The 26,326-nt window shown below is 53.3% G+C and overlaps 1 protein-coding gene across 2 annotated transcripts; it reads left to right on the top strand.

The window, feature by feature from the left end:
* Positions 1 to 245: 245 nt before the first annotated feature.
* Positions 246 to 26,294, top strand: slc39a7 (solute carrier family 39 member 7). 2 transcript variants are annotated; one of them, XM_085974729.1, is made up of 8 exons: positions 246 to 342; positions 3,927 to 4,340; positions 16,133 to 16,301; positions 18,373 to 18,456; positions 19,553 to 19,669; positions 21,196 to 21,336; positions 21,651 to 21,847; positions 23,014 to 26,294. In XM_085974729.1, exons 2-8 carry the CDS (start codon positions 3,972 to 3,974, stop codon positions 23,263 to 23,265), a joined length of 1,329 nt encoding a protein of 442 aa, XP_085830855.1. In that variant the 5' UTR covers positions 246 to 342; positions 3,927 to 3,971; the 3' UTR covers positions 23,266 to 26,294. The 2 variants fall into 2 exon arrangements, with proteins under 2 accessions (XP_085830855.1, XP_085830857.1); XM_085974731.1 differs by having other exon boundaries at positions 285 to 374.
* The last annotated feature ends 32 nt before the right edge of the window (positions 26,295 to 26,326 follow it).

Raw genomic sequence — 26,326 nt, 5'->3', positions numbered from 1 at the left:
TACGGGAGCGGCCATGTTGGTACAGGGCGGCCCAGCCTCAGGGCGCTAGCTGTTAGCTGGAGCGGCCATGTTGGTGCAGAAGCGGCCCTTCCTCAGGGGGCCGTTTATTTCTGGTGACGGCCATGTTGGTGCAGGGGCGGCCCAGCCTCAGGGGTGTCGATATTTCCGGTGTCGGCCATGTTGGTGCAGGGCCGGCCCAGCCTTGTTGTCTGCGGGAAGGGGAAGGCTTTGCTGCTCTGGTGACGTTGATGAGGCCGAGCCGGCATCTCGCGGCACTGGGCGGCCTTTTGGGTCTTTTTGTTTCCTTCTAGCAGCAGTGCCACGTCTGTCTGTCTGTCTCAGGTAAGAGCGCTCAGGGCACCTGGAGGCTTGAGGTGGGTAACAGAGAGCATCAGCTGCAACAAAACACCACCACTGTAGCCTTTGTTTGGAAAAAAGGGAGCTTTAAAATTGCACTGGGAGGTTTTTGCATTCAAGGTTTTGCATTGATTGGAGGAGTTGGGCTCACAGCCTCTCCCAGTGCAGCCACCTGCATATTGCCCATTTGACACTGACTGTGCAATGCAAGCTTCAGTCTCTGCTTTTGGTGGGGTGGGTAGAGGGAAGAGTTAACAGGATGCCGGATCAGCACAGGGCGAGTTATTATCAACACTTTGAAATTCACTGGCTGCTGGATCTCAGCACTGCATGCAACCCCCTGCCCTGGCAGCGCCTCTGCAGCCTGCATTCAAGGGTTGACTGGCTGTTTTGTGTTAATATTTTAATGCCTGAAGGAGGGTTCACTGGCTCATTAAATGTTCAACTGCAAACACTCCGCCACTGCTAACAAAATGTTTGAAGAGTGCTCCAATGGTTGGAGTTATACTGCACCTAGTGCGAAACCTAATGCAGTGTAAGATTACCTGCTGGGGATTGGTCTCGTGCCAGTCTTGGATTCGGGGGGGCGGGGGTGGTCAACCTGAGTTATACTGCTACTTGCGCATCGAAGGGCATCCAGAACAATTTTGCATTAACATGAAAGCAGGGGTGTAAACGTAAGGTAGATTTCTGAAATTCTTTTTAATTGCAGTCATTCCTAGTAATGTATTGAAGGTGTAAACACCTGAGGGGCATCAAGTTGAGTCTGTCAAAAAGCTGACCTGCACTTTGACACCAGAGGGTGAATCTGGGGCGTGCAGACATTAAATGTTTCCCCGTTAGGTAGTAGATATGTAGAACAGGCTACCAACAAAAAGTAGTTAATTATAGAGTAATTGACAACTCACAAATAATGTGAGGAAAAACCTTTTTATACAGCGAGTGGTGATGACCTGGAACTCGCTGCCGACGGAAGTGGTGGAAGCGGAGACACTCGATGTTTTCAAGGGGAGACTGGATAGGAACTTGAGGGAAATAAACTTGCAGGGCTACGGGGATAGAGCGGGGGAATGGGACTGAGTGGATTGCTCTGCAGAGAGCCGGCACGGACTCAATGGGCTGAATGGCCTCCTTCTGTGCCATTATGACTCTATGACAATGACTCTAAGTTGATTAGCAGCTGTACAGGAAGCAGGATTGAGTGTTATAGAACTTGGAATAGATGTGGTGGATGCACATGGGGCTTGGGAAATAAAAGCAGAGAGATGTTGGTTTGGAGGAGGGGGGTTTCCATGATTGAGGTAGGTGTGCATAGACTGTGGAACGGACAATCTTTGTGGATCAAATGGCCTTTTTATCGCTTCCTTACGCTTTCTAGTTTTATTAGCGTTAGATGGATATCTGAGCTTTCCTGGTGGGTTTAATGGTTGCTCCATCATGATTTTACTCAACGTTACAATTCAATTTTTCATGCAAAATGCTAGCTTTTATTTCCCAGGAATCCTACGCTGAATGTGTTTCTCCTCCCCTCTGGGTTTTGAGCTCTCGTGTGCAGTTAATTCATCTGAATATTGTCGATTTGAAAGCTTCAGCCAGGGGAGGGAGGATTAGCACACGGGCCTTTTGGGGCCCTGTGTCCAGGGGTCCCAGGCAAATTATGTTCTTACGGGGCCCCCACCCCCCCTGGTAAAACTCACCATAACGCAGAGAAGCTGCATACAATGGCAGGATCAGTTTCATTTTAGCGTAGTATATTGTGATATGATTGGCTCTAATACGTGTCCCTGGGATGAGAAGGTTGTCCTATGAGGAGGGATTGAGTAGATTGGGCCTATACTCTCTGGAGTTTAGAAGTATGAGAGGTGATCTCATTGAAATATATAAAATTCTGAGGGGGATTGACAGGGTAGATGCTAAGAGGTTGTTTCCCCTGGCTGGAGAGTCTAGAACTAGGGGGCATAGTCTCAGGATAAGGGGTCTGCCATTTAGGACTGAGATGGGTAATTTCTTTACTCAGAGGGTTGTGAATCTTTGGAATTCTCTACCCCAAAGGGCTGTGGATGCTGAATCGTCGAGTATATTCAAGGCTGAGATCGATAGATTTTTGGACTCATGGGGAATCAAGGGATATGGAGATCGGGCAGGAAAGTGGAGTTGAGGTCGATGATCAGCCATGCTCTTATTGAATGGCAGAGCAGGCTTAAGGGGCCGTATGGCCTTTAAAAAATTCATTTATGGGATGTGGGTGTCGCTGGCAAGGCCAGCATTTATTGCCCATCCCTAATTGCCCTTGAGAAGGTGGTGGTGAGCCGCCCTCTTGAACCGCTGCAGTCCATGTGGTGAAGGTGCTCGCACATTGTTGTTGGGTAGGGAGTTCCAGGATTTTGACCCAGCGACAATGAAGGATCGGCGATAGACTTCCAAGTCAGGATGGTGTGTGACTTGGAGGGGAACTTGGAGGTGGTGGTGTTCCCATGTGCCTGCTGCCCTTGCCCTTCTAGGTGGAAGAGGTCGCGGGTTTGGGTGGTGCTGCCGAAGAAGCCTTGGCGAATTGTTGCAGTGCATCTTGTAGATGGTACACACTGCAGCCACGGTACGCCGGTGGTGGAGGGAGTGAATGTTTAAGGTGGTGGATGGGTGCCAATCAAGCGGGCTGCTTTGTCCTGAATGGTGTCGAGCTTCTTGAGTGTTGTTGGAGCTGCACTCATCCAGGCAAGTGGAGAGTATTCCATCACACTCCTTACTTGTGCCTTGTAGATGGTGGAAAGGCTTTGGGGAGTCAGGAGGTGAGACACTCGCCGCAGAATACTCAGCCTCTGACGTGCTCTTGTTGCCACAGTATTTATGTGGCTGGTCCAGTTAAGTTTCTGGTCACTGGTGACCCCCAGGATGTTGATGGTGGGGGATTCGGCGATGGTAATGCCGTTGAATGTCAAGGAGCGGTGGTTAGACTCTCGCTTGTTGGCCTACTCCTGTTCCTTATGTTCTTATGTGTAAACATTCTAGGGGCTTAGTTCTTGATGCATTTTACTGCACCGTTGTATTTTAATGGATTGGCGGGGGGGTGATTTTGTGCAAAGGGAGATTCGAATGTTAATGGTAACCAGGGCCCCAAGAATTCTTAATCCAGCCCTGGCTTCAGCATTCTGACATTTGCATTCCAATAGTAAATGTTACCATAGTGACGGAACGCTTTGACGTTGCACTGATTTAAAGGGGCGGGGTGGGGTCCATTGATTTTTTATTGTTGAAACTCCTTGTCGAATTGTTGCGTTATGCTAATCCTGCCGGATAATGTCTCTCTGCTGGCCTCGCCTTTTTATGCAGTGATGGAGCGGGGAGACGGAAGAGTCCTTCTGTGCCCATCGCCCGGGAGTGAGATTTGCCCTCTGGGCTGCTCACCTCGCCCGGGGGCCCCGCCTGGCTTCTGCTTGCTGGTGATCCGAGATGTCCCAGCAGGAGACTTGGTAAACCCAACCCATGCGGGGCAATTGGGAGCCTGTCCGATCTGTGACGCCTGCTGGATATTCCGTTGCTAACGTTCCCGTCTCCTCCCTTCTGCCTTGCAGTGTTTGTCTGACTCACGCCGGGCTGCCGCGTCCACCCCAAAGAAAATGGCTGCTTCGCTTGGACTGCTCCCGCCCAGGGGCCTTTCCTCCTTCCTCATCCGTCTCTTCTGCTGTGGGCTGGCCCTTCAAATGGCGGCGAGCCACGGACATTCTCACAGCAACGAGCACCACGGCCACTCGCACGAGCACCACGGCCACTCGCACGAGCACCACGGCCACTCGCACGAGCACCACGGCCACTCGCACGACCATGGAGATGACCTCACCGGACACTCCTATCTGCACGAGCATCCCGCACATTCCCACGAGCATTTGAAGGAACTCGAGGGGAAGAGTCGCTGGAAGCAGGACGTGGCGTCGGAGCTGCCCAAACCTGGGAAGGAGGCGTCCAGCCCCGTTGAGCTGTGGTCACAGGTCGGTGCCTTTGTTCAAGTCTAATCCAGTTCACCAGTCCAATTCAGTTCCCTTCCAATCCAATCCACCAGTCAAATTCAGTTCCGTTCTGTTCCAATCCAGTCCAAGACAGGTCGGTGACTTGCTGCAATCCAATCCAATCCACCAGTTCAGTTCCATTCCAATCCAATCCACCAGTCGAATTCAGTTCTGTTCTGTTCCAATCCAGTCCAAGACAGGTTGGTGACTTGCTGCAATCCAATCCAATCCAATCCACCAGCTCAGTTCCATTCCAATCCAAACCAGCCCAGTCCAGTCCAAGACAGGTTGGTTTCTTGTTCCAATCCACCGGTCCAGTTCAGTTCCATTCCAATCCAATCCAGTCCAGTCCAGTCCAAGACAGGTTGATGTCTTGTTCCAATCCACTGGTCCAGTTCAGTTCCGTTCCATTCCAATCCAATCCAATCCAATCCAAGTTAGTACAGTGTCTTGTTCTTATCCAATCCACCAGTTCAGTCCAGTTCCATGCCAATCTACCAGTTCAGTCCAGTTCTGTACCAGTCCACCAGTTCAGTCCAGTTCTGTACCAGTTCAGTCCAGTTCTGTACCAGTCCTCCAGTTCTGTACCAGTCCACCAGTTCAGTCCAGTTCCGTGCCAATCTACCAGTTCAGTCCAGTTCCGTACCAGTCCACCAGTTCAGTCCAGTTCCGTACCAGTCCACCAGTTCAGTCCAGTTCCGTACCAGTCCACCAGTTCAGTCCAGTTCCGTGCCAGTCCACCAGTTCAGTCCAGTTCCGTGCCAGTCCACCAGTTCAGTCCAGTTCCGTACCAGTTCAGTCCAGTTCCGTACCAGTTCAGTCCAGTTCCGTACCAGTTCAGTCCACTTCCGTACCAGTTCAGTCCACTTCCGTACCAGTTCAGTCCACTTCCGTACCAGTTCAGTCCACTTCCGTACCAGTTCAGTCCACTTCCGTACCAGTTCAGTCCAGTTCCGTGCCAGTCCACCAGTTCAGTCCAGTTCCGTGCCAGTCCACCAGTTCAGTCCAGTTCCGTGCCAGTCCACCAGTTCAGTCCAGTTCCGTGCCAGTCCACCAGTTCAGTCCAGTTCCGTGCCAGTCCACCAGTTCAGTCCAGTTCCGTGCCAGTCCACCAGTTCAGTCCAGTTCCGTGCCAGTCCACCAGTTCAGTCCAGTTCCGTGCCAGTCCACCAGATCAGTCCAGTTCCGTGCCAGTCCACCAGTTCAGTCCAGTTCCGTGCCAGTCCACCAGTCCAGTTCAGACCAGTTCAGTCCAGTTCCGTGCCAGTCCACCAGTTCAGTCCAGTTCCGTGCCAGTCCACCAGTTCAGTCCAGTTCCGTGCCAGTCCACCAGTTCAGTTCAGTCCAGTCCAGTTCCGTGCCAGTCCACCAGTTCAGTCCAGTTCCGTGCCAGTCCAGCAGTCCAGTTCAGTCCAGTTCCGTGCCAGTCTACCAGTTCAGTCCAGTTCCGTGCCAGTCCACCAGTTCAGTCCAGTTCCGTGCCAGTCCACCAGTTCAGTCCAGTTCCGTGCCAGTCCACCAGTTCAGTCCAGTTCCGTGCCAGTCCACCAGTCCAGTTCAGACCAGTTCAGTCCAGTTCCGTGCCAGTCCACCAGTTCAGTCCAGTTCCGTGCCAGTCCACCAGTTCAGTCCAGTTCAGTCCAGTTCCATGCCAGTTCAGTCCAGTTCCGTGCCAGTCCACCAGTTCAGTCCAGTTCCGTGCCAGTCCACCAGTTCAGTTCAGTCCAGTTCCGTGCCAGTCCACCAGTTCAGTTCAGTCCAGTTCCGTGCCAGTCCACCAGTTCAGTCCAGTTCCGTGCCAGTTCAGTCCAGTTCCGTGCCAGTCCACCAGTTCAGTCCAGTTCCGTGCCAGTCCACCAGTTCAGTTCAGTCCAGTTCCGTGCCAGTCCACCAGTTCAGTCCAGTTCCGTGCCAGTCCACCAGTCCAGTTCCGTGCCAGTTCAGTCCAGTTCCGTGCCAGTCCACCAGTTCAGTCCAGTTCCGTGCCAGTCCACCAGTTCAGTCCAGTTCCATGCCAGTCCACCAGTTCAGTTCAGTCCAGTTCCGTGCCAGTCCACCAGTTCAGACCAGTTCAGTCCAGTTCCGTGCCAGTCCACCAGTTCAGTCCAGTTCCGTGCCAGTCCACCAGTCCAGTTCAGTCCAGTTCCGTGCCAGTCCACCAGTCCAGTTCAGTCCAGTTCCGTGCCAGTCCACCAGTCCAGTTCCGTGCCAGTCCACCAGTTCAGTCCAGTTCCGTGCCAGTCCACCAGTTCAGTCCAGTTCCGTGCCAGTCCACCAGTTCAGTCCAGTTCCAGGCCAGTCCACCAGTTCAGTCCAGTTCCATGCCAATGCAATCCAGTGCAAGTCAGTGTCTTGTTTGCCTTTTGTATGCTGTTCCTCTGCTTACGTCACAGAAATCCCCAAATCCCTTACCCATTTGTTTTCATTCCGCTTGTCGAGCCTCATTGGAAAATGTTATGTAGCAGCAGACTATCACTGTCTTGTTATCTGACGTGTTTACAGACCAGTTTGTCCTCCAGTCCACACCCCTCCTTCAGGGAGTGCCTGACTCCATCTGGGTTTTCTTTTTTCAAACAAAATCAAAGTCAGAAGGTTGTGGGTTCAAGTCCCACTCCAGAGATTTGAGCGCAAAATCTAGGCGGACAATCTCGTGCAGTACTGAGGTAGTAGGATAAGATGGTAAACCGAGGCCTCCATCTGCCTGTTTATTGGACATATCGGGTCCCATGGGATCAGTTTCAAGAGGCGACATGAGGAAAGACTATTTTACGTAACGAGTGGTTAGGATTTGGAATGCACGGCCTGATAGGGCGGTGGATACAGATTCAATAGTAGCCTTCAAAAAGGGAATTGGGTAAATACTTGAAGGAGAAAAAAATTGCAGGGATATGGGGAAGGAGCGGGGGAACGGGACTAACTGGATTGCTCTTCGAATGGCCTCCTTCTGTGCTGTACTATTTTATGATTCTATAAGAGAAGGGGAGTACTGCTAGTTTCCTAACATTCATCTCCCAACCTCCAGCAGAAGTAGATTAACTGGGGATTTATCTCAGTGCTGTTTGTGGGAGCTTGCTGTGTGCAAATTGGCTGCCACGTTTGCCTACATATCAACAGTGACTACACTTCAAAAGTAATTGGCTGTAAAGCGCTTTGGGATGTCCTGGGGATGTGAAAGGTGCTGTATAAATGCAAAATCTTCCTCTATTTACAAGACCTGTGATGAATTTTCTCTTTTTAGTGCATGTCCTTTTATATTGAGTATATTTTGGTCTCCTAACCTAAGGAAGGACGTACTTGCCATAGAGGGAGTGCAACGAAGGTTCACCAGACTGGTTCCTGGGATTGTCCTATGAGGAGAGATTGAGTAGACTAGGCCTATATTCTGTAGAGTTTAGAAGAATTAGAGGTGATCTCATTGAAACATACAAAGTTCTTACAGGGTAGATGCAGGGAGGATGTTTCCCCTGGCTGGGGAGTCTAGAACCAGGGGTCACAGTCTCAGGATAAGGGGTCGGCCATTTAGGACTGAGATGAGGAGAAATTTCTTCACACAGAGGGTGGTGAATCTTTGGAATTCTCTACCCCAGAGGGCTGTGAATGCTCAGTCATTGAGTATATTCAAGATAACAACAGAAAATGCTGGAAAAACTCAGCAGGTCAGGCAACATCCGTGGAGAGAAATTTGAGTTGACGTTTCGGGTTGGACCCTTCTTCAAAACTGGAAAGAAAAGAAACTAGATCGGAGGCAGGGCTGCGATCGGACAAAAGAATAAAAGAAACAAAAGAAGTAAAAGAGATTAGAAGCTAGACGAGATAGTAATAGGCTGGGATTAGGTGTAAAGTGTACTGGCAGGGCAAAAGATAGCTGCCAGGTGTGAGAGAGAAACAAAAGGAAAGGGGGGGGGGGGAAAAGAGTGGAACAATTACAAGAGAAAATGAAATGGGGGCCGAGCTTATGATCTGACTGAGTGCGATAGATTTTTGAATATTAAGGGAATCAAGGGATATGGGGATAGTGCAGGAAAGTGGAGATGAGGTAGAAGATCAGCCATGATCTTATTGAATGGTGGAGCAGGCTCGAAGGGCCGAATGGCCGACTCCTGCTCCTATTTCTTATGTTCTTATTCTCCTTGTCCTGAAGGTGCTAACTCATGTCGGGTATCATTCCACAGGGCAACCCCTTGAGCACCTCATTCAACTGGTCATTCGACATACCTGAACCCAGACAGTGGTCAACAGGCTATTGAGTCTGGTGGGCATCACAGCGGAGCTTGATTCTGTCCTCTTCCCGACTTTATTACACGTGCTGAGGTCCCAGGCTGGTGATCGGGAGCAGTAGGAAAATGGTACAGCATTTTAGTAAGCGCAGTTGATGACGAGGTTCAGATGAACCACGGTCCCTTTGATGTCAGGTCTGGAAAAAGCTGAGGGTTCAACCAAGATTGGACAAAAAAATGAAAATCTGGAAATCAGATAGGAATATGTATTGGTGAAAGACGCGAAGATTGGGATCGGTGTATTACTCCAGGAAGCCTTACAAGCAGAGTGACATTATTTCAGGACTGGTTCATGTGATACATTTAAGGGGAAGCCAGATAAACATCTAGCATAAGCAAATGAGCTAGAAGGGAAGAGAGGGTTATTCTGATAAAGCTAAATGAGGAAGGATGGGAGGAGGCTCGAGTGGAGCATAAACACCGGCATGGACTGGTTGGGCCGAATGGCCTGTTCCTGTGCTGTATATTCTATGTAGCCTACCCTCATCCCAGGTTTGGTTTGAGTGCACCAACTGCTGAGCTGGTTGAGATGAGCAAACCCAGCACAGACTGGGGATCGAGAAGCGGGGAGTGTCCCGATCAGCATGGCCCAGGACCAGTCCACGTGGTGTGTTTACCCATGGAGTCACCGAGGCAGCTGTTTGGTTGTTTTTGTGGTTAATTATTCTGTACAGCCTTATCATCACCTCTAAGTGGGTGGAAGTAGATACTGAGACAGTTTGTGTGCTTTTGTTGATTGGTGATAGAGAAGGAAGGTCCACTTTTTGAAAGGGGTGTCTTTTTTTTGTTCTTGGTATTTTTCAATGTTCTGATCCAGAGCAGGAACTTGTACGTTGATGTTCTCGTGTGGCTCAGGGCAGTGGGTGCACCTTCCCATTACACATGGGCCATTCCCTTCTCTCTTCGACCCCCCCCACCCCCATCGCGAGACAATATTTTGGCATTTCCCTTGACGTCTCGCCCTTTGTGACATCACGGTGAATGCTGCAACCTTGCAGCAGATGCCCGGTGACATCACAAAGCCCGGTGACGTCACAAAGCCCGGCGACATCACAGCAGATGCCCGGTGACCTCTCACAGCCCAGTGACCTCACACAGCAGATGCCCTGTGACCTCGCAAAGCCCTGTGACAACATAGCAGATGCTCTGTGACGTCACACAGCCCGGTGACCTCATAGCAGATGGCCTGTGACCTCGCAAAGCCCTGTGACCGCTCGCCGTGTCGCCCCTCAATCTGAAACACCACTTGTTCCAGCTCCCGGTCATTGTGCACAATGTTCGAGGCAAATCCCAGCTGCTTGGTGAGACTGGATGGGTCTAAACTTGATATTTGACTCATGTATAAGTTGTGAGGGTTTCAGCAGCGGATGAGCTGAGGCGGGGGCGGAGACGGGCGATGTTACGGATGTGGAAGTAGGCGGTCTTGCTGATGGTTGCGAGCGGTCTGGTTCAGCCTCAGACAATGGCCGGGGAGGGGGATAAACACTGGAAACGTGAAGGGGGAGAAACTTTCATGCAATTATTGGAATGTGAAAAGTTTTGCACTGAGGTGGTGATTGGTGCTAAATCCATTTTAAAAAGGAAGTGGATAATTACTTCAAGGAGAGGAATAAAAAGGAGAGAAAGCAGGAAAACGGGACTGTGTAAAAGCAGCCCCTCGGATGCTGAATTCAGCATAGCAAGAAGGGCTGAGTGGACTCCACCCACGCTAAAATTTCTGTCTCGATCAGGTGCAGGAGATTATGAGCTGCGTAGATGTGAGTGGCGGTTTCTGCCCCAGACCATGTGTTACCGATGGGGAACCTGCTTCTCTCTGCCGGTCACCAGTTGCCTCTTGAGAAGCTGGTGGTGAGCCTCCTTCCTGAACCGCTGCAGTCCGTGTGGTGATGGTGTTCCCACAGTGCTGTTAGGGAGGGAGTTCCAGGATTTTCACCCAGATTTTGTCCCTCTGATTCCTGCTTCGACAGGTTAAAGAACCCATTGTTAGGACTGAGCCGGAGTGCTGCACTGTCGGAGGGGCAGTACTGAGGGAGTGCTGCACTGTCGGAGGGGCAGTACTGAGGGAGTGCTGTACTGTCGGAGAGTCAGTACTGAGGGAGTGCTGCACTGTCGGAGAGGCAGTACTGAGGGAGTGCTGCACTGTCGGAGGGGCAGTACTGAGAGAGAGCTGCACTGTCGGAGGGGCAGTACTGAGGGAGTGCTGTACTGTCGGAGGGGCAGTACTGAGGGAGTGCTGCACTGTCGGAGGGGCAGTACTGAGAGAGAGCTGCACTGTCGGAGAGTCAGTACTGAGGGAGTGCTGCACTGTCGGAGGGGCAGTACTGAGGGAGTGCTGTACTGAGGGAGCGCTGCACTGTCGGAGAGTCAGTACTGAGGGAGTGCTGCACTGTCGGAGAGGCAGTACTGAGGGAGCGCTGCACTGTCGGAGGGGCGGTACTGAGGGAGCGCTGTACTGTCGGAGGGGCAGTACTGAGAGAGAGCTGCACTGTCGGAGGGGCAGTACTGAGAGAGAGCTGCACTGTCAGAGGGGCAGTACTGAGAGTGCTGCACTGTCGGAGGGGCAGTACTGAGGGAGTGCTGCACTGTCGGAGGGGCAGTACTGAGGGAGTGCTGCACTGTCGGAGGGGCAGTACTGAGGGAGTGCTGCACTGTCGGAGGGGCAGTACTGAGGGAGTGCTGCACTGTCGGAGGGGCAGTACTGAGGGAGTGCTGCACTGTCGGAGGGGCAGTACTGAGGGAGCGCTGCACTGTCGGAGGGGCAGTACTGAGGGAGCGCTGCACTGTCAGAGGGGCAGTACTAAGCCTGCTACACTGTCGGGGGGCAGTACTGAGGGAGTGCTGCACTGTCGGAGGGGCAGCACTGAGGGAGCACTGCACTGTCAGGGGCAGTATTGAAGGAGCGCTATAATGTTGGAGGGGCAGTACTGAGAGAGAGCTGCACTGTCGGAGGGGCAGTACTGAGAGTGCTGCACTGTCGGAGGGGCAGTACTGAGGGAGTGCTGCACTGTCGGAGGGGCAGTACTGAGGGAGTGCTGCACTGTCGGAGGGGCAGTACTGAGGGAGTGCTGCACTGTCGGAGGGGCAGTACTGAGGGAGTGCTGCACTGTCGGAGGGGCAGTACTGAGGGAGTGCTGCACTGTCAGAGGGGCAGTACTGAGCCTGCTACACTGTCGGAGGGGCAGCACTGAGGGAGTGCTGCATTGTCGGAGGGGCAGCACTGAGGGAGCGCTGCACTGTCGGGCAGTATTGAAGGAGCGCTATACTGTTGGAGGGGCAGTACTGAGGGAGCGCTGCACTGTCAGAGGTGCCGTCTTTTGGATGAGACGTTAAACCGAAATCCTATCTGCTCTCTTGGGCGGATGTAAAAGATCCCACGGTACTATTTCGATGAAGAGTTATCCCATCTCCTCTGACCAATATTTATCCCTGAACCAACATCACTAAAAAAGATGATCTGGTCATTATCACATTGCTGTTTGTGGGAGCTTGCTGTGCGTATATTGTTCTTGGGCAGCTGCTCGAATCAATCGGAGGTCAGACAGGCTTTCATTTTTGAACCTACTTTTTATGACACATCAAATTCATTCGAAGATATTTTTTGTTTGTCCGGAATATTCTCGGAACATTGAAATGATTGGGTTTCTTTCTCTTTTGTTCATCTATCTTCTTATCTTATATGGATCCGTCCGTCTGTATGTCTGTCTGTATGTCTCTCTGTATGTCTCTCTGTATGTCTCTCTGTATGTCTGTCCGCTATACACTCAAAAGTTATAGAGCGTACCTACACATATGTTATATCAAAAGAAAGCTGATGATCAGGGGAGTGTCATAGGCGTACTTACTTTTTGGTCAGACAAAAATTGTTCGGACAGTATACAAAAAACGTTCAAAAATCCGCTCATTAGCGGTTGACCAATCCTACCGCTCATTAGATTTGAGTGACGTGATGGTTGACCAATCCTACAGTTCAGTGACCTGATGGTTGACCAATCGGTGCGTCACGGGCGGGACCTAATCCTGCAGCCTCCCGAAACGTTGCTGCCATTTTTTCCCCTGCTTTTACCAGCTGCGCGGAGCGGGAGGTGAGTTGGGGTCACTCGGGCCGGGCCTGACAACCGCTCAGCCCGAGACACAGAGCGGGGGAGCGGCAGCGACCGGCCGTCAACCGTGCGGCCCTCTAAACTGCCCTGGCAACGCCGGGTCCCCCCAGCTAGTACTTTTATAAAAGAATGTGACAGATTTGCATGCTCAACAGCGTGACAACTAAAGCCCGACTAAAGTCTCAGAATTTTACATGTGTACGATATGTATGTACAGTTAAGGATAGATCCCTTTTCTATTGATAAACATAAGAACATAAGAAATAGGAGCAGGAGTAGGCCAAGCGGCCCCTCGAGCCTGCTCCGCCATTCAATAAGATCATGGCTGATCTGATCGTAACTGCCAATCCACTATCACAGAACCATCTCCTGCATCTAACAGAATTAGACACACGAAATAGGAGCAGGATCAGGCTACACGGCCCCTGGGCCCGCTCCGCTACCCACAGGGCCATGACCGATCCGAACCTAGACTCATGTCCAAATTCCTGCCCGCTCCCCGTAACCCTTAATTCCCTTTACTTCTAGGAAACTGTCTATTTCTGTTTTAAATTTATGTAATGATGTAGCTTCTACAGCTTTTTGGGGCAGCATATTCCATGGACCTACCACCCTCTGAGTGAAGTAGTTCCTCCTCATCTCAGTTTTGAAAGAGCAGCCCCTTATTCTAAGACTATGCCCCCTAGTTCTAGTTTCACCCATCATCGGGAACATCTTCCCTGCATCCACCCGATCCAACCCCTTCACAATCTTATATGTTTCAATACGATCGCCTCTCATTCTTCTGAACTCCAATGAGTAGAGTCCCAATCTACTCAACCTCTCCTCATATGTCCATCCCCTCATCCCCGGGATTAACCAAGTGAACCTTCTTTGTACTGACTCGAGAGCAAGTATGTCCTTTCATAAGTATGGACACCAAAACTGTACGCAGTATTCCAGGTGCGGTCTCACCAATACCTTGTACAACTGAAGCAATACCTCCCTATTTTTATATTCTATCCCCCTAGCAATGAAAGCCAACATTCCATTGGCCTTCTTAATCACTTGCTGCACCTGCATACTAACCTTTTGAGTTTTGTGCACCAGGACCCCCAGATCCCTTTGTACTTCAGTACTTTCCAGTTTCTTGCCATTAAGATAATAACTTGCTCTACGATTTTTCCTGCCAAAGTGCATAACCTCACACTTTCCAGTATTGTATTCCATCTGCCAAATCTCTGCCCACTTACTTAGCCTGTCTATGTCCCCTTGAAGGTTTTTTATGTCCTCCTCACTCACTACTTTCCCCCCCATCTTAGTATCATCTGCAAACTTTGATATGTTACACTCGGTCCCCTCCTCCAAATCGTTAATATAGATTGTAAAGAGTTGGGGACCCAGCACTGACCCCTGTGGTACACCACTAGTTACTGATTGCCAGTCTGAGAATGAACCATTTATCCCAACGCTCTGCCTTCTGTTAGATAGCCAATCCTCTATCTATGCCAGAATATTACCCCCAATCCCGTGATTTTTTATCTTAAGCAATAATCTTTTGTGTGGCACCTTATCAAATGCCTTTTGGAAGTCTAAATACACTACGTCCACTGGTTCCGCTTTATCCACCCTATATGTTACTTCCTCAAAGAACTCCAGCAAATTTGTCAAACATGACTTCCCCTTCATAAAACCATGCTGACTTTGTCCTATTAAATTATGATTATCCAAATGTCCTGTTACTGTCTCCTTAATAATGGACTCCAAAATTTTACCTACCACAGATGTTAGGCTAACCGGTCTATAGTTTCCAGCCTTCTGTCTACTGCCCTTTTTAATTAAGGGTGTTACATTAGCAGTTTTCCAGTCTGCCGGGACCATTGCCGAGTCCAGGGAGTTTTGGAAAATTATTACCAATGCATCCACAATCCCTACCGCCACTTCCCTCAAGACCCTAGGATGTAAGCCATCAGGTCCAGGTGATTTATCCGCCTTGAGTCCCATTATTTTACCGAGTACCACTTCCTTAGTGATTTTGATCGTGTTTAGCTCCTCCCCCCCCTTTAGCCCCCTGTTTGTCCAATGTTGGGATATTCTTAGTGTCTTCTACTGTAAAGACTGATATAAAATATTCATTCAGTGTTTTTGCCATCTCCATATTTCCCGGTCCCATCCTCTAAGGGACCAACATTTACTTTAGCCACCCTTTTTCTTTTTATATAACTATAAAAACTCTTCCTATCTGTTTTTATATTTTTTGCTAATTTACTTTCATAATCTATCTTCCCTTTCTTAATCAATCTTTTTGTTATTTTTTGCTGTCTTTTAAAGTTTTCCCAATCCTCTATCCCCCCTCTAGATTTGGCTACCTTATATGCCCTTGTTTTTAGTCGAATACTATCCTTAATTTCTTTACTTAGGCACGGATGGCTGTCTTTTCTTTTACACCCTTTTCTTCTCAGTGGAATATATATTTTTTGGAAGTTGTAAAATAACTCCTTAAATGTACACCACTGATCATGTATCGTCTTACCCTTTAATCTATTTTCCCAATCCACTCTACTCAATTCCGCTCTCATACCTTCATCGTCTCCTTTATTCAAGCTTAGCACGCTTGTTTGAGAGCCAACCTTCTCACCCTCTAATTGAATATGGAATTCAACCATGTTATGGTCACTCATTCCAAGGGGATCCTTTACTAGGACATTTTTAATTAATCCTGTCTCGTTACACAGGACCAGATCTAAGGTTGCTTGCCCCCCTGGTCAGTTCAGTTCAGTTACATACATAAACATTCTTAATTTGGCCCAGGGTTTTACAGATTTAATCAGAAGAAAGAGACTTGCATTTATATAGCTCCTTTCATGACCTCCGGGCGTCCCAAAGTGATTTACAGCCAATGAAGTACTCTTGTAGTGCAGTCACTGTTGTAATGTAAGAAATGCGGCAGCCAATTTGCGCACAGCAAGCTCCCACAACCAGCAATGCGATAATGACCAGATAATCTGTTTTAATGATGTTGGTTGAGGGATAAATATTGACCCAGGACACCGGGGAGAACTCCCCTGCTCTTCTTTGAAATAGTGCCATGGGATCTTTTACATCCACCTGAGAGAGTAGAGGGGGTCTGGGTTTAATGTCTCATCCGAAAGACGGCACCTCCGACAGTGCAGCACTCCCTCTGCACTGCGCTGGAGTGTCGGCCTAGATTTTTGCACTCCGCTCTCTGGAGTGGGACTCGAGCCCACAACCTTCTGACTCAGAGGCGAGGGTGCTACCCACTGAGCCACAGCTAACACTTTATCTATTTATCGGACAGTGTCGAACTTCAGTAAGCAACCCAAACAGGTGGGTGATTGAGTAATCTTAACATAAATTGTCTTCTCATTGTAAATGGACATGTGTCTGTGCCCCGCAGGCTATTGGAGCAACAGTGTTAATCAGTGCCGCCCCTTTCTTCATCCTCTTCTTCATCCCTGTTGAGTCGAACAATTCCAAACACAAATGTCTCCTCAAAGTGCTGCTAAGCTTCGCCTCGGGCGGACTGCTGGGCGATGCCTTCCTCCATCTCATCCCGCACGCACTCGGTAAGACAGCACCTCCTGCCGGGCAGAGGGGGTGGGGCGAGCAGAGGGGAGCGCGAGGGGACGAGCGGAAGGGAGGGGCCGGGCTCGGGAGAGTGATGGGAGGGGCGGAGGGGAGTGCGAGGGGAGGGGGTGGAGGGGAGAGCGAGGGGGGAATGGGGGGGGTGCGTGCAAGGGGATGAGCGGAGGGGAGAGGCCGGGCTGGGGAGAGTGATGGGAGGGGCGGAGGGGAGTGCGAGGGGAGGGGCGGAGGGGAGTGCGAGGGGAGGGGCGGAGGGGAGAGCGAGGGGGAGAGCGGGGGGAGGGGCAGGGGGGGGAGCGAGGGGGGAGGGGCAGGGGGGAGAGCGAGGGGGGGAGGGGCGGGGGAGAGGGGCGGGGAGGGGGCGGGGGAGGGCGAGGGGGAGGGGGCGGGGAAGAACGAGGGGGGAGGGGGCGGGGGGAGAGCGAGGGGGGAGGGGCGAGCGAGGGGGGAGGGGCGGGGGAGAGCGAGGGAGGGGGCGGGGGAGAGGGGCGGGGAGGGGGCGGGGGGGAGGGCGAGGGGGAGGGGGCGGGGAAGAACGAGGGGGGAGGGGGCGGGGGGAGAGCGAGGGGGGAGGGGCGAGCGAGGGGGGGAGGGGCGGGGGAGAGCGAGGGAGGGGGCGGGGGAGTGCGAGCGGGGAGGGCGAGGGGCGGGCGAGAGCGAGGGGCGGGGGAGAGCGAGGGGGGAGGGGCGGGGGAGAGCGAGGGGGGAGGGGCGGGGGAGAGCGAGGGGGGAGGGGCGGGGAGAGCGAGGGGGGAGGGGCGGGGAGAGCGAGGGGGGAGGGGCGGGGAGAGCGAGGGGGGAGGGGCGGGGAGAGCGAGGGGGAGGGGCGGGGAGCGGGGGGGAGGGGCGGGGGGAGCGAGGGGGGCGGGGGAGAGCGAGGGGGAGGGGCAGGGGGGAGAGCGAGGGGAGGGGGCGGGGGAGGGGCGGGAGGGGGAGGGGCGGGGGAGAGCGAGGGGGGAGGGGCGGGGGAGAGCGAGGGGGGAGGGGCGGGGAGTGCGAGGGGGCGGGGCGGGGGGAGAGCGAGGGGGGAGGTGCGGGGGAGGGGCGGGGGAGAGCGAGGGGGAGGGGCGGGGGGAGGGGGAGGGGCGGGGAGAGCGAGGGGGAGGGGCGGGGAGAGCGAGGGGTGGGGGGGAGGGGCGGGGGAGAGCGAGGGGGGAGGGGCGGGGGAGAGCGAGGGGGGGAGAGCGAGGGGGAGGGGCGGGGGAGAGCGAGGGGGAGGGGCGGGGGGGAGGGGCGGGGGAGAGCGAGGGGGAGGGGCGGGGGAGAGCGAGGGGGGAGGGGCGGGCGAGAGCGAGGGGGGCGGGGCGGGGGAGAGCGAGGGGGGAGGTGCGGGGGAGAGCGAGGGGGGGCGGGGGGAGAGCGAGGGGGGGCGGGGGAGAGCGAGGGGGGGCGGGGGAGAGCGAGGGGGAGGGGCGGGGGAGAGCGAGGGGGGGGGAGGGGTGGGGGAGAGCGAGGGGGGGCGGGGGGAGAGCGAGGGGGAGGGGCGGGGAGAGCGAGGGGGGAGGGGTGGGGGGGAGGGGCGGGGGAGAGCGAGGGGGGGAGGGGCGGGGGGAGAGCGAGGGGGGAGGGGCGGGGGAGAGCGAGGGGGAGGGGAGGGGGGAGGGGAGAGGGGCGGGGAGAGCGAGGGAGAGGGGCGGGGAGAGCGAGGGGAGAGGGGCGGGGGAGAGCGCGGGGAGAGGGGCGGGGGAGAGTGCGGGGAGAGGGGCGGGGAGAGCGAGGGGGAGGGGCGGGGGAGAGCGAGGGGGGGAGGGGCGGGGGGAGCTGGCGGGGCGGAGCGCGAGGAGAGGGGCAGAGGTGAGAACGAGGGGGGAGGGGCCGAGTGTGAGGGGAGGGGCGGGGGAGAGCAAGGGGAGTGGCGGGGGGTAGTGCAAGGAGGGGCGGAGGGATGGGGGATGGGGAGGGGGGCGCGAAGGGGAGGGCAGGGGGCAGAGGCTAATGCGAGGGGCCAGGCGGCAGTGATGGAGAGCCTGGCGAATGGGGGCTGGGCCGATGGGGGTTGGGGAGTTGGTTCAAGTCCGTTTATTGGAAAGTAATGTGGTGTTTTTGCCCCAGAGCCTCATTCTCATCGCGAGGCCGCTGATCTCTCACACGCTCACTCGGAGGAGCCTGATCACGAACACGGACACTCTCATGGAGGTAGGAGCGCCAGGCGGGCATGCCGGTCGGGCACGTCAATTGCTGCAATGAGGTGGCTTCGCACTCAATTGTTTTGCAGGGATCGTTGCCCCATTTCAGCCCCCAGGTTCTGACCCCTCGCTGGTATACGGTTGCTCGTGTGACCATTCTTCCTACCAAGAGCCTGGACAGCAGGCTGTTCGACTGTGGAAGGCCTCGTGGCCCCGCCCGGTCTGCCCAATGCCCGGTGGCAGAAATCCGCGGCCCCCAGCACGTCCCTTGTCTACCCCGCTGCCAGCTTGGCTGGGATCGGCAAACCTGGCACAGGCCCGGGATGGAGTCTGGGTGGGGTCTTCCTGCACCGTATGGCCCCGGAGGGAGTGGCCTGGGGCCCAGGAGGGGGAGACCTGGTGCCCGAGATTCCACTGGGATTCTCCCTGCTATTCCCAGCGAACCAGAAGCAGCCGGAGACGGCAAACTGAAAGTGGAGGAGGGATTCGCAAGTGCGGGTGGGTTAACCAGAGGTGGGATTTGATTCCATCAGTAACGACTATTAACTCACTGAATTAAACCGATAACTACAGTAATAAAGAACGACTTGCATTTCTATAGTGCCTTTCATGACCTCAGGACGTCCCAAAGAGCTTTACAACCAATGAAATGCTTTTGAAGAGCATGCACTGTTGCAATGTGGGAAACACGGCAGCCAATTTGCACAGTAAGCTCCCACCATGTGATAAATGACCAGATAATCTTTCCTTTGGTGTTGATGGAGGTTTAACTTCTTTGCTCTTCAAATTAGTGGCCGTGGGATCTTTTGTGTCCACCTTAGAGAGCAGACGGGGCCTCGGTTTAACGTCTCAACCGAAAGACGGCACCTCCAATAGTGCAGCGCTCCCTCAGCACTGCACTGGAGTGTCAGCCTAGATTATGTGCTCAAGTCTCTGGAGTGGGACTTGAAACCCACAACCTCCTGACTTAGGAGAGTACTACTCACTGAGCTAGCACTGACGGCCTGCACTGCAGAGCGAGGTTATGGTCTGACTGGTCAATGAGTCCCGCGGGTTGAACGGATGAGTTAAGTCACTCACCGTTGTCTCTCTCTCTTCTCCCGCAGGCCACGACCACTCCCACGTGATGTCAGTGGGTCTCTGGGTCCTCGTTGGAATCGTCGCTTTCCTGGTGGTGGAAAAGTTTGTCCGCCACGTGAAAGGTGGTCACGGTCACGCTCATGGTGCGTTGGAAAGTGCGGCTGTTCAACTACAGTCGTCTGTACGTGTGTGTACGCGTGCAGGAGGTGGTGTTGCTGGTAACCTGTTTGTGGGCGAGCAGGAGAGTGACTGCGTTACGGGTCACCATGGCTCAACTCCTTCTCGTTGTGTGTCCCGGTTCAAGCGGGACCTGGATAGTGTTTGGGCAGGGAAAGTGATCGAGGGGCGGGTGGAATAAAGTCGCAAGTGGGAGCTGATGAATTTCTGGGGCTGGCTGGCTGGAACTGCAGTGTTGCTTCCTGTCCCGTACATCCCGAGATTACTAGACGCATATATCTAGACGTCTGAGGTTCGACAGTGGATCAGACAGTGAGAGTGTTTGATGGGACAGTGTAGAGGGAGCTTTACTCTGTATCTAACCCGTGCTGTACCTGACCTGGGAGTGTTTGATGGGACAGTGTAGAGGGAGCTTTACTCTGTATCTAACCCGTGCTGTACCTGACCTGGGAGTGTTTGATGGGACAGTGTAGAGGGAGCTTTACTCTGTATCTAACCCGTGCTGTACCTGACCTGGGAGTGTTTGATGGGACAGTGTAGAGGGAGCTTTACTCTGTATCTAACCCGTGCTGTACCTGACCTGGGAGTGTTTGATGGGACAGTGTAGAGGGAGCTTTACTCTGTATCTAACCCATGCTGTACCTGCCCTGGGAGTGTTTGATGGGACAGTGTAGAGGGAGGTTTAATCTGTATCTAACCCGTGCTGTTCCTACCCTGGGAGTGTTTGATGGGACAGTGTAGAGGGAGCTTTACTCTGTATCTAACCCGTGCTGTACCTGACATGGGAGTGTTTGATGGGACAGTGTAGAGGGAGATTTACTCTGTATCTAACCCATGCTGTACCTGCCCTGGGAGTGTTTGATGGGACAGTGTAGAGGGAGGTTTAATCTGTATCTAACCCGTGCTGTTCCTACCCTGGGAGTGTTTGATGGGACAGTGTAGAGGGAGCTTTACTCTGTATCTAACCCGTGCTGTACCTGCCCTGGGAGTGTTTGATGGGACAGTGTAGAGGGAGCTTTACTCTGTATCTAACCCGTGCTGTACCTGACCTGGGAGTGTTTGATGGGACAGTGTAGAGGGAGATTTACTCTGTATCTAACCCGTGCTGTTCCTGCCCTGGGAGTGTTTGATGGGACAGTGTAGAGGGAGCTTTACTCTGTATCTAACCCGTGCTGTACCTGCCCTGGGAGTGTTTGATGGGACAGTGTAGAGGGAGATTTACTCTGTATCTAACCCGTGCTGTACCTGACCTGGGAGTGTTTGATGGGACAGTGTAGAGGGAACTTTATTCTGTATCTAACCCGTGCTGTACCTGCCGTGGGAGCATTTGATGGGTGATGGAGGGGCGCCGGGAGACGGGGGGGTTGGGAGGGGAGGGGAGGAGTGCTGGGAGATGGGGGGCTGTGGCTGGGGGGTGGAGGGGCTGGGAGACAGAGGGTGGAGCTGCCAGCCTTGCCTTGTGACTCTTGCAATTTGGCTTTTATCCATTTAGCTGCTGCTCCGAAGGCCAGAGAGAGCTCGGGGGAGGAGGAGGAGGAGGAGGACAACACGCACGGTGAACCGAGGGGGGCCGTCAGACGGAGGAAGCCCGAAGCCCCCGCAACTAAGACTGAAGCCAAGGCTCAGGGAGGTGGTGAGTGCCGCGCGTGGCGATCGTCCTGGTCACCAAGTGGGAGGCTGGAGCCCTGCTACCTTGTCCGCACTCGGGCAGTGACCTCCAGCTTTGCGCGTCAGGCCTTGTTTGCAAACTCTGCCCGGCCAGCGACGGCCCCCTGAAGCGCAGTGGCAGCTGTTCCCCTGATTGGTGGGTATTTTGGCGCAAATTAGATTTGGGCAGAACGGGATGTTGTGGTTTTGGAAGCTTGGCTGGGCCACACTGGGACAGGCTCCGCGCTGGGACAGGCCAACGTTCTCGCTAACCGCTCCTCTCTCTCCCCCCGACCTCAGATATTAAGGTGTCGGGATACTTGAACCTGGCGGCGGACTTTACCCACAACTTCACGGACGGACTGGCAATCGGCGCCTCGTTTCTGGTCAGCACCAACGTGGGGGTCGTCACCACCATCACCATCCTGCTCCACGAAGTCCCTCACGAGATCGGAGACTTTGCAATCCTGGTGCAGTCCGGGTGCAGCAAGCACAAAGTAAGTGGCGTGTGGCTGGGAGCTGTGGCCAGTCCGTTTCACCACTTGCTACGGTGGGATTTGAACTCCTTGGCTCCATACCAGAAGCACCGCGTTACCATAACCCTCGGCCCTGAAGTGAGCGTCGCACCAAGTCCTGTTCACCCATCACCCCTGTGCTCGCCGACCTACATTGGCTCCCGGTTGAGCAACGCCTCGATTTAGAAATTCTCATCCGTGTGTTCAAATCCCCCCCATGGCCCTCGCTCCCTCCCTATCTCTGTAACCTCCTCCAGCCCTATTACCCTCCAAGATCTCTGCGCTCCTCCAATTCTGGCCTCATGCGCATCTCCGCTTTTAATCGCTCCACCATTGGCGGCCGTGCCTTCAGCTGCCTGAGCCTTGAGCTCTGGAATTCCTTCCCTAAACCTCTCTACTTCTCTCTCCTCCTTTAAGACGCTCCTTAAAACCTACCTCTTTGACCAAGCTTTTGGTCACCTGTCCTAATATCTCCTTATGTCCTCGCACTTCACTGCCATAGAATGATACAGCACAGAAGGAGGCCATTTGGCCCATCGTGCCTGTGCCGGCTCTTTGGTTGAGCGATCCAATTAGTCCCACTCCCCCGCTCTTTTCCCATAACCCTGTGATGTTTTTTCCCTTCAAGTATTTATCCAATTCCCTTTTGAAAGTTACCATTGTATCTGCTTCCACCGCCCTTCCAGACAGTGCATTCCAAATCACAACAACTCGCTGTGTAAGAAAATGTTTCCTCATGTCGCCTCTGGTTCTTTTGCCAATCACCTTAAATCTGTGTCCTCTTGTTACCGACCCTTCTACCACTGGAAGCAGTTTCTCCTTATTTATTTTATCAAAACCATTCATGGGTGTGAACACCTCTATCAAATCTCGCCTTAACCTTCTCTGCTCTAAGGAGAACAACCCCAGCTTCTCCAGTCTCTCCACATAACTGAAGTCCCTCATCCCTGGAACCATTCTAGTAAATCTCCTCCGCACCCGCTCCAAGGCTTGACATCCTTCCTAAAGTGTGGTGCCCAGAATTAGACACAATACTCCAGTTGGGGCCGAACTGTTTTATAAAAGTTTAGCATAACCTCCTTGCTTTTGTACCCTATGCCTTGTGGGTTTCCCTGCCCCTGTGGTTTACTCTCTCTCTCGTGTTGCAGGCGATGATGCTGCAGCTGATCACGGCCATTGGCGCGCTGGCTGGGACAGCCTGCTCCCTCATGGCGGAGGGAGTCGGCGAGGCTGCAACCGCCTGGATCCTCCCTTTCACCGCCGGGGGCTTCATCTACATCGCGACAGTGTCGGTCATCCCCGAGCTGCTGGACGACTCCAAGCCGCTCCAGTCGCTGCTGGAGATCGCGGCACTGCTGGTCGGGGTTTTCATGATGGTCCTGATCGCCGAGTACGAGTAGAATCCGAAGCAATCCGCCACGGAGCAGGGGAGGGGAGAGAAGGGGTGGGGAAAATGAGAGGATTCGTGAGCGACCGCAATCGGGGTGGGGGGTACGTCACGGGTGAATTGGGGGGGCGGCGGGATGGAAACATGTAACCAATAGCAACCACTGGGGTCCACTGGGAGATGCGCAGTCCTCAACTCTTCTGTTTCGGGACCTTTCCTGGGGTGTTTCAGTTAACACTTGGGAGTAGAATGTGTTTCAACTGATACCAGTTTTATATACATATTTTTTAAGGAAACTTGTTTATCCGAGTCTGGGTTTGGGGTCGGTACGGTGGTGGGGGCGGGGGGGTGTGGCAATCCGGACTTTTCTGCACCCACGTTACTTTGTGTGCGTGCTTGTGTCACCCGAACACTAGCGACATCTGGTGGCTGATGGTAGCGCTGGCCCTCATCCGCCATCCTGAATTGGGATAGTTTGCCCGTAAATGCATCATAGTCCTGAGCTTGTTAATATCATTGATCTTTCTATTTGTTGAGTCTGAAGAGCCAGACCAAAGGACCTGTCTGGGGGGGTGTTTGGGGCAGGGATTGGTCTGAAGGGGAGAATTCCACTCATTTTTTAAGACCGTCCCTTAGTTGAAGAAGAGATGACTCGACAGCGCCCTTGAGTGGTAGAATTGGACTACTGCAAGGACCAATCCTCCTTTTGTACCAGCAGGGAGCGACCATTGGCTGCGTTCTCAATATGCAGCGCCACGGCTGGTTAAAGGTGGCATTCCACGAATTCTGAAACAAGCCATCAAACCCGGCCCAGAAAACAAAGTGTTCTGGATCCTTTTTTTGTTCTTAAAGGGAAATGCAAATTCGGCTTTGCTAATCGTACTTTTTTCCTCCTGAATGATTTTGCACAATTTGGGCCTTTTGACAATTCATTTTAATTCTCTTTCCACCCCCCCACCCTCTCCTTTATCGCCCAGTCAGACATTGCTGCGATCTGCAGTGTGTGTGTGTGTGTGTTGGGGGGAACCCCGACTGCACTGTAAATGTGGCCTGTGGGAAGACGCCTCCTTCACTAACACAGGCTCTACCACTGATAGGACTATGTCAAAGGGGGTTCGAGCTGATTTTAACACCTGGTTGTGTCTGGGCCCAGTGGGATTAGAGCCGATTTTAACACCTGGTTGTGTCTGGGCCCAGTGTAAACAGACTTTCCCAGTGGGGGTGGGGGGTGATTTTGCTCATGGTTTGTTTTGTGGGGAAGATATGCTTCCTGAGAATCAGTTCAGCTGGTGAGAGGGATGTGCTTGCCAGTCTGACCTTTCAAGGCAAAATCTCCCATCCATTACCCTCCCCCTTTATCTAAAGGTTCAAAAGCTGCTGCTATTCGATCTGGAGACCTTGAACCGCTGCAGTCCATGTGTTGCACAATCCTCTGGCGTTAAGATTCATGGTCGGCTTTTGTATCTGTGGGGAGTGGGGGCGTGAAATTAATGGTGTGAGATTTCCGTTTACAGGTCCCTGTTGATCAGCTCCCAGCCCCACACCCCTATGGAAAATAGGGCGTGAGCGGCCTGTGGTTTCTTGTTGCAGACAGAAAATCACGGGCAGCGCTCCGTCCGATCGGGCGCCCCCACTGGGCGAAGCTCCACACACCAGGGCTCTGAAGGTTAAAATCTCGCCCGCCCCTTGCAGCGCCGGCATTGTGCTGTGCAAGAGCGCCACCTGCTGGCAGACGAGCAAACCCGCAGGGGGACACGGATCCTGGGACTAACTCTGGCCGCTCTTGGAAGCGGCCCCACGGAACAGGAAGGTCCCAGTCCGCCCCGGGTTAGCCAGGCCAGCCTGTCGCAGGTGGGAAGAATCGGTATTGGTGTTCCTGTTGCTATCCGGTAACACCTGGTGGGAGGTGCGCCCGTCTTGATTTTGAGCTGAGAACAGGGCCAGGCTCCTCGGTGCCGTCCCCTGGTCGAATAGCCTGCCTGGGGCTTCATGCAGGAGCAACGGGGACCAGAGTAAATTGGGGACCAGGGTTCCTGGACCTGAACCCTAGAGAGGGATGATGTCTTTTATAAAGGGCGGGGGGGTCGGATAGATTGAGTGGAGTCGGGGGTTTAGTGGGTATGGGGCTAGGATAACAATCTGTTGGGTGAAGGGATAATATTGGGAGAGTAGTGGCCTCCTTTAGCTAGACTGAGAATCAATTTATATTCTGTTTAGCATATTAATTGTGAAGCTGTATTCTAATTCAATCAGTGAATGAGTAGCAAGATGAGAGGGTCTGTAACATTCAGATTTAATCCCTCCAGCAAGTGACGTTGCAGCGGAGAATGCATTTTTACTGCGACTGGGTTCCTGAGGGAGGGGGTGGGTTTTGGCTCTGCGTTCGTGCTGTTTGAGTCCGGCGTCTGCAGAAATAAAGTTTCATCTGTAAAGACGCTTCTCTTGCAGCTTAATTGCGGGAAAGCAGGTCAGTTCCCTGCCCCCTGTGCACTTTGATCCTCCACCCACCCAAGTTCCCACCAATGGCAGAGCTCGAGCCCCGAGGGAATGGGATGAGACAGGGCGGGCAGAGCGCTGGGGGTGTGCGCTAGCACCGACCGCCCCTTCCCTCCTGCGGTGCGGGTGAAAATGGGTCCGTTGGGAATCTGACACGTGGGGAATAAAACTGACAAAGTTGGAGATTTAACTGAACTGCGCCTGAGCAGTTACCAGGCGGGGCAAAACTGGCGTTCCACCCAATCCCTTGGGTTTCCCGCCCGGAGAGTTGGGTTAAAATTACCCTCCAATGTGTATATAGATATATATTTTTTAAAGTGTAATCTGAAGTTTGGGGTACTTTAATGTGTAATTTTTTTGTTAAAGTACTGTACCTGGCTCCGTGTAGCAGGAGCTGCCTCAGCAGAGAATCATGACTCCAATTGGCTGGGTTGCTCTGTGTATTTTTTTGTCATTAAACCTGTATCAACTGTTCTGAGATGATAGCTGTAAAAAAGAAACCCTCAATCCTTTGCATTCAATAAACTTGTATAAAAGAGAACCACACACTTGTCTCGTGGAGTCTGCACGCTGGGTCT

The sequence above is a fragment of the Somniosus microcephalus genome, unplaced genomic scaffold (assembly GCF_052327205.1).
Source record: "Somniosus microcephalus isolate GS21.2 unplaced genomic scaffold, FLI_Smic_1.0 unresolved_chr1, whole genome shotgun sequence".
NCBI classification, from domain to species: domain Eukaryota; kingdom Metazoa; phylum Chordata; class Chondrichthyes; order Squaliformes; family Somniosidae; genus Somniosus; species Somniosus microcephalus.
The sequence above is the reverse complement of the archived record's forward strand: the minus strand, read 5'-3'. Positions and strand labels throughout refer to the sequence as shown.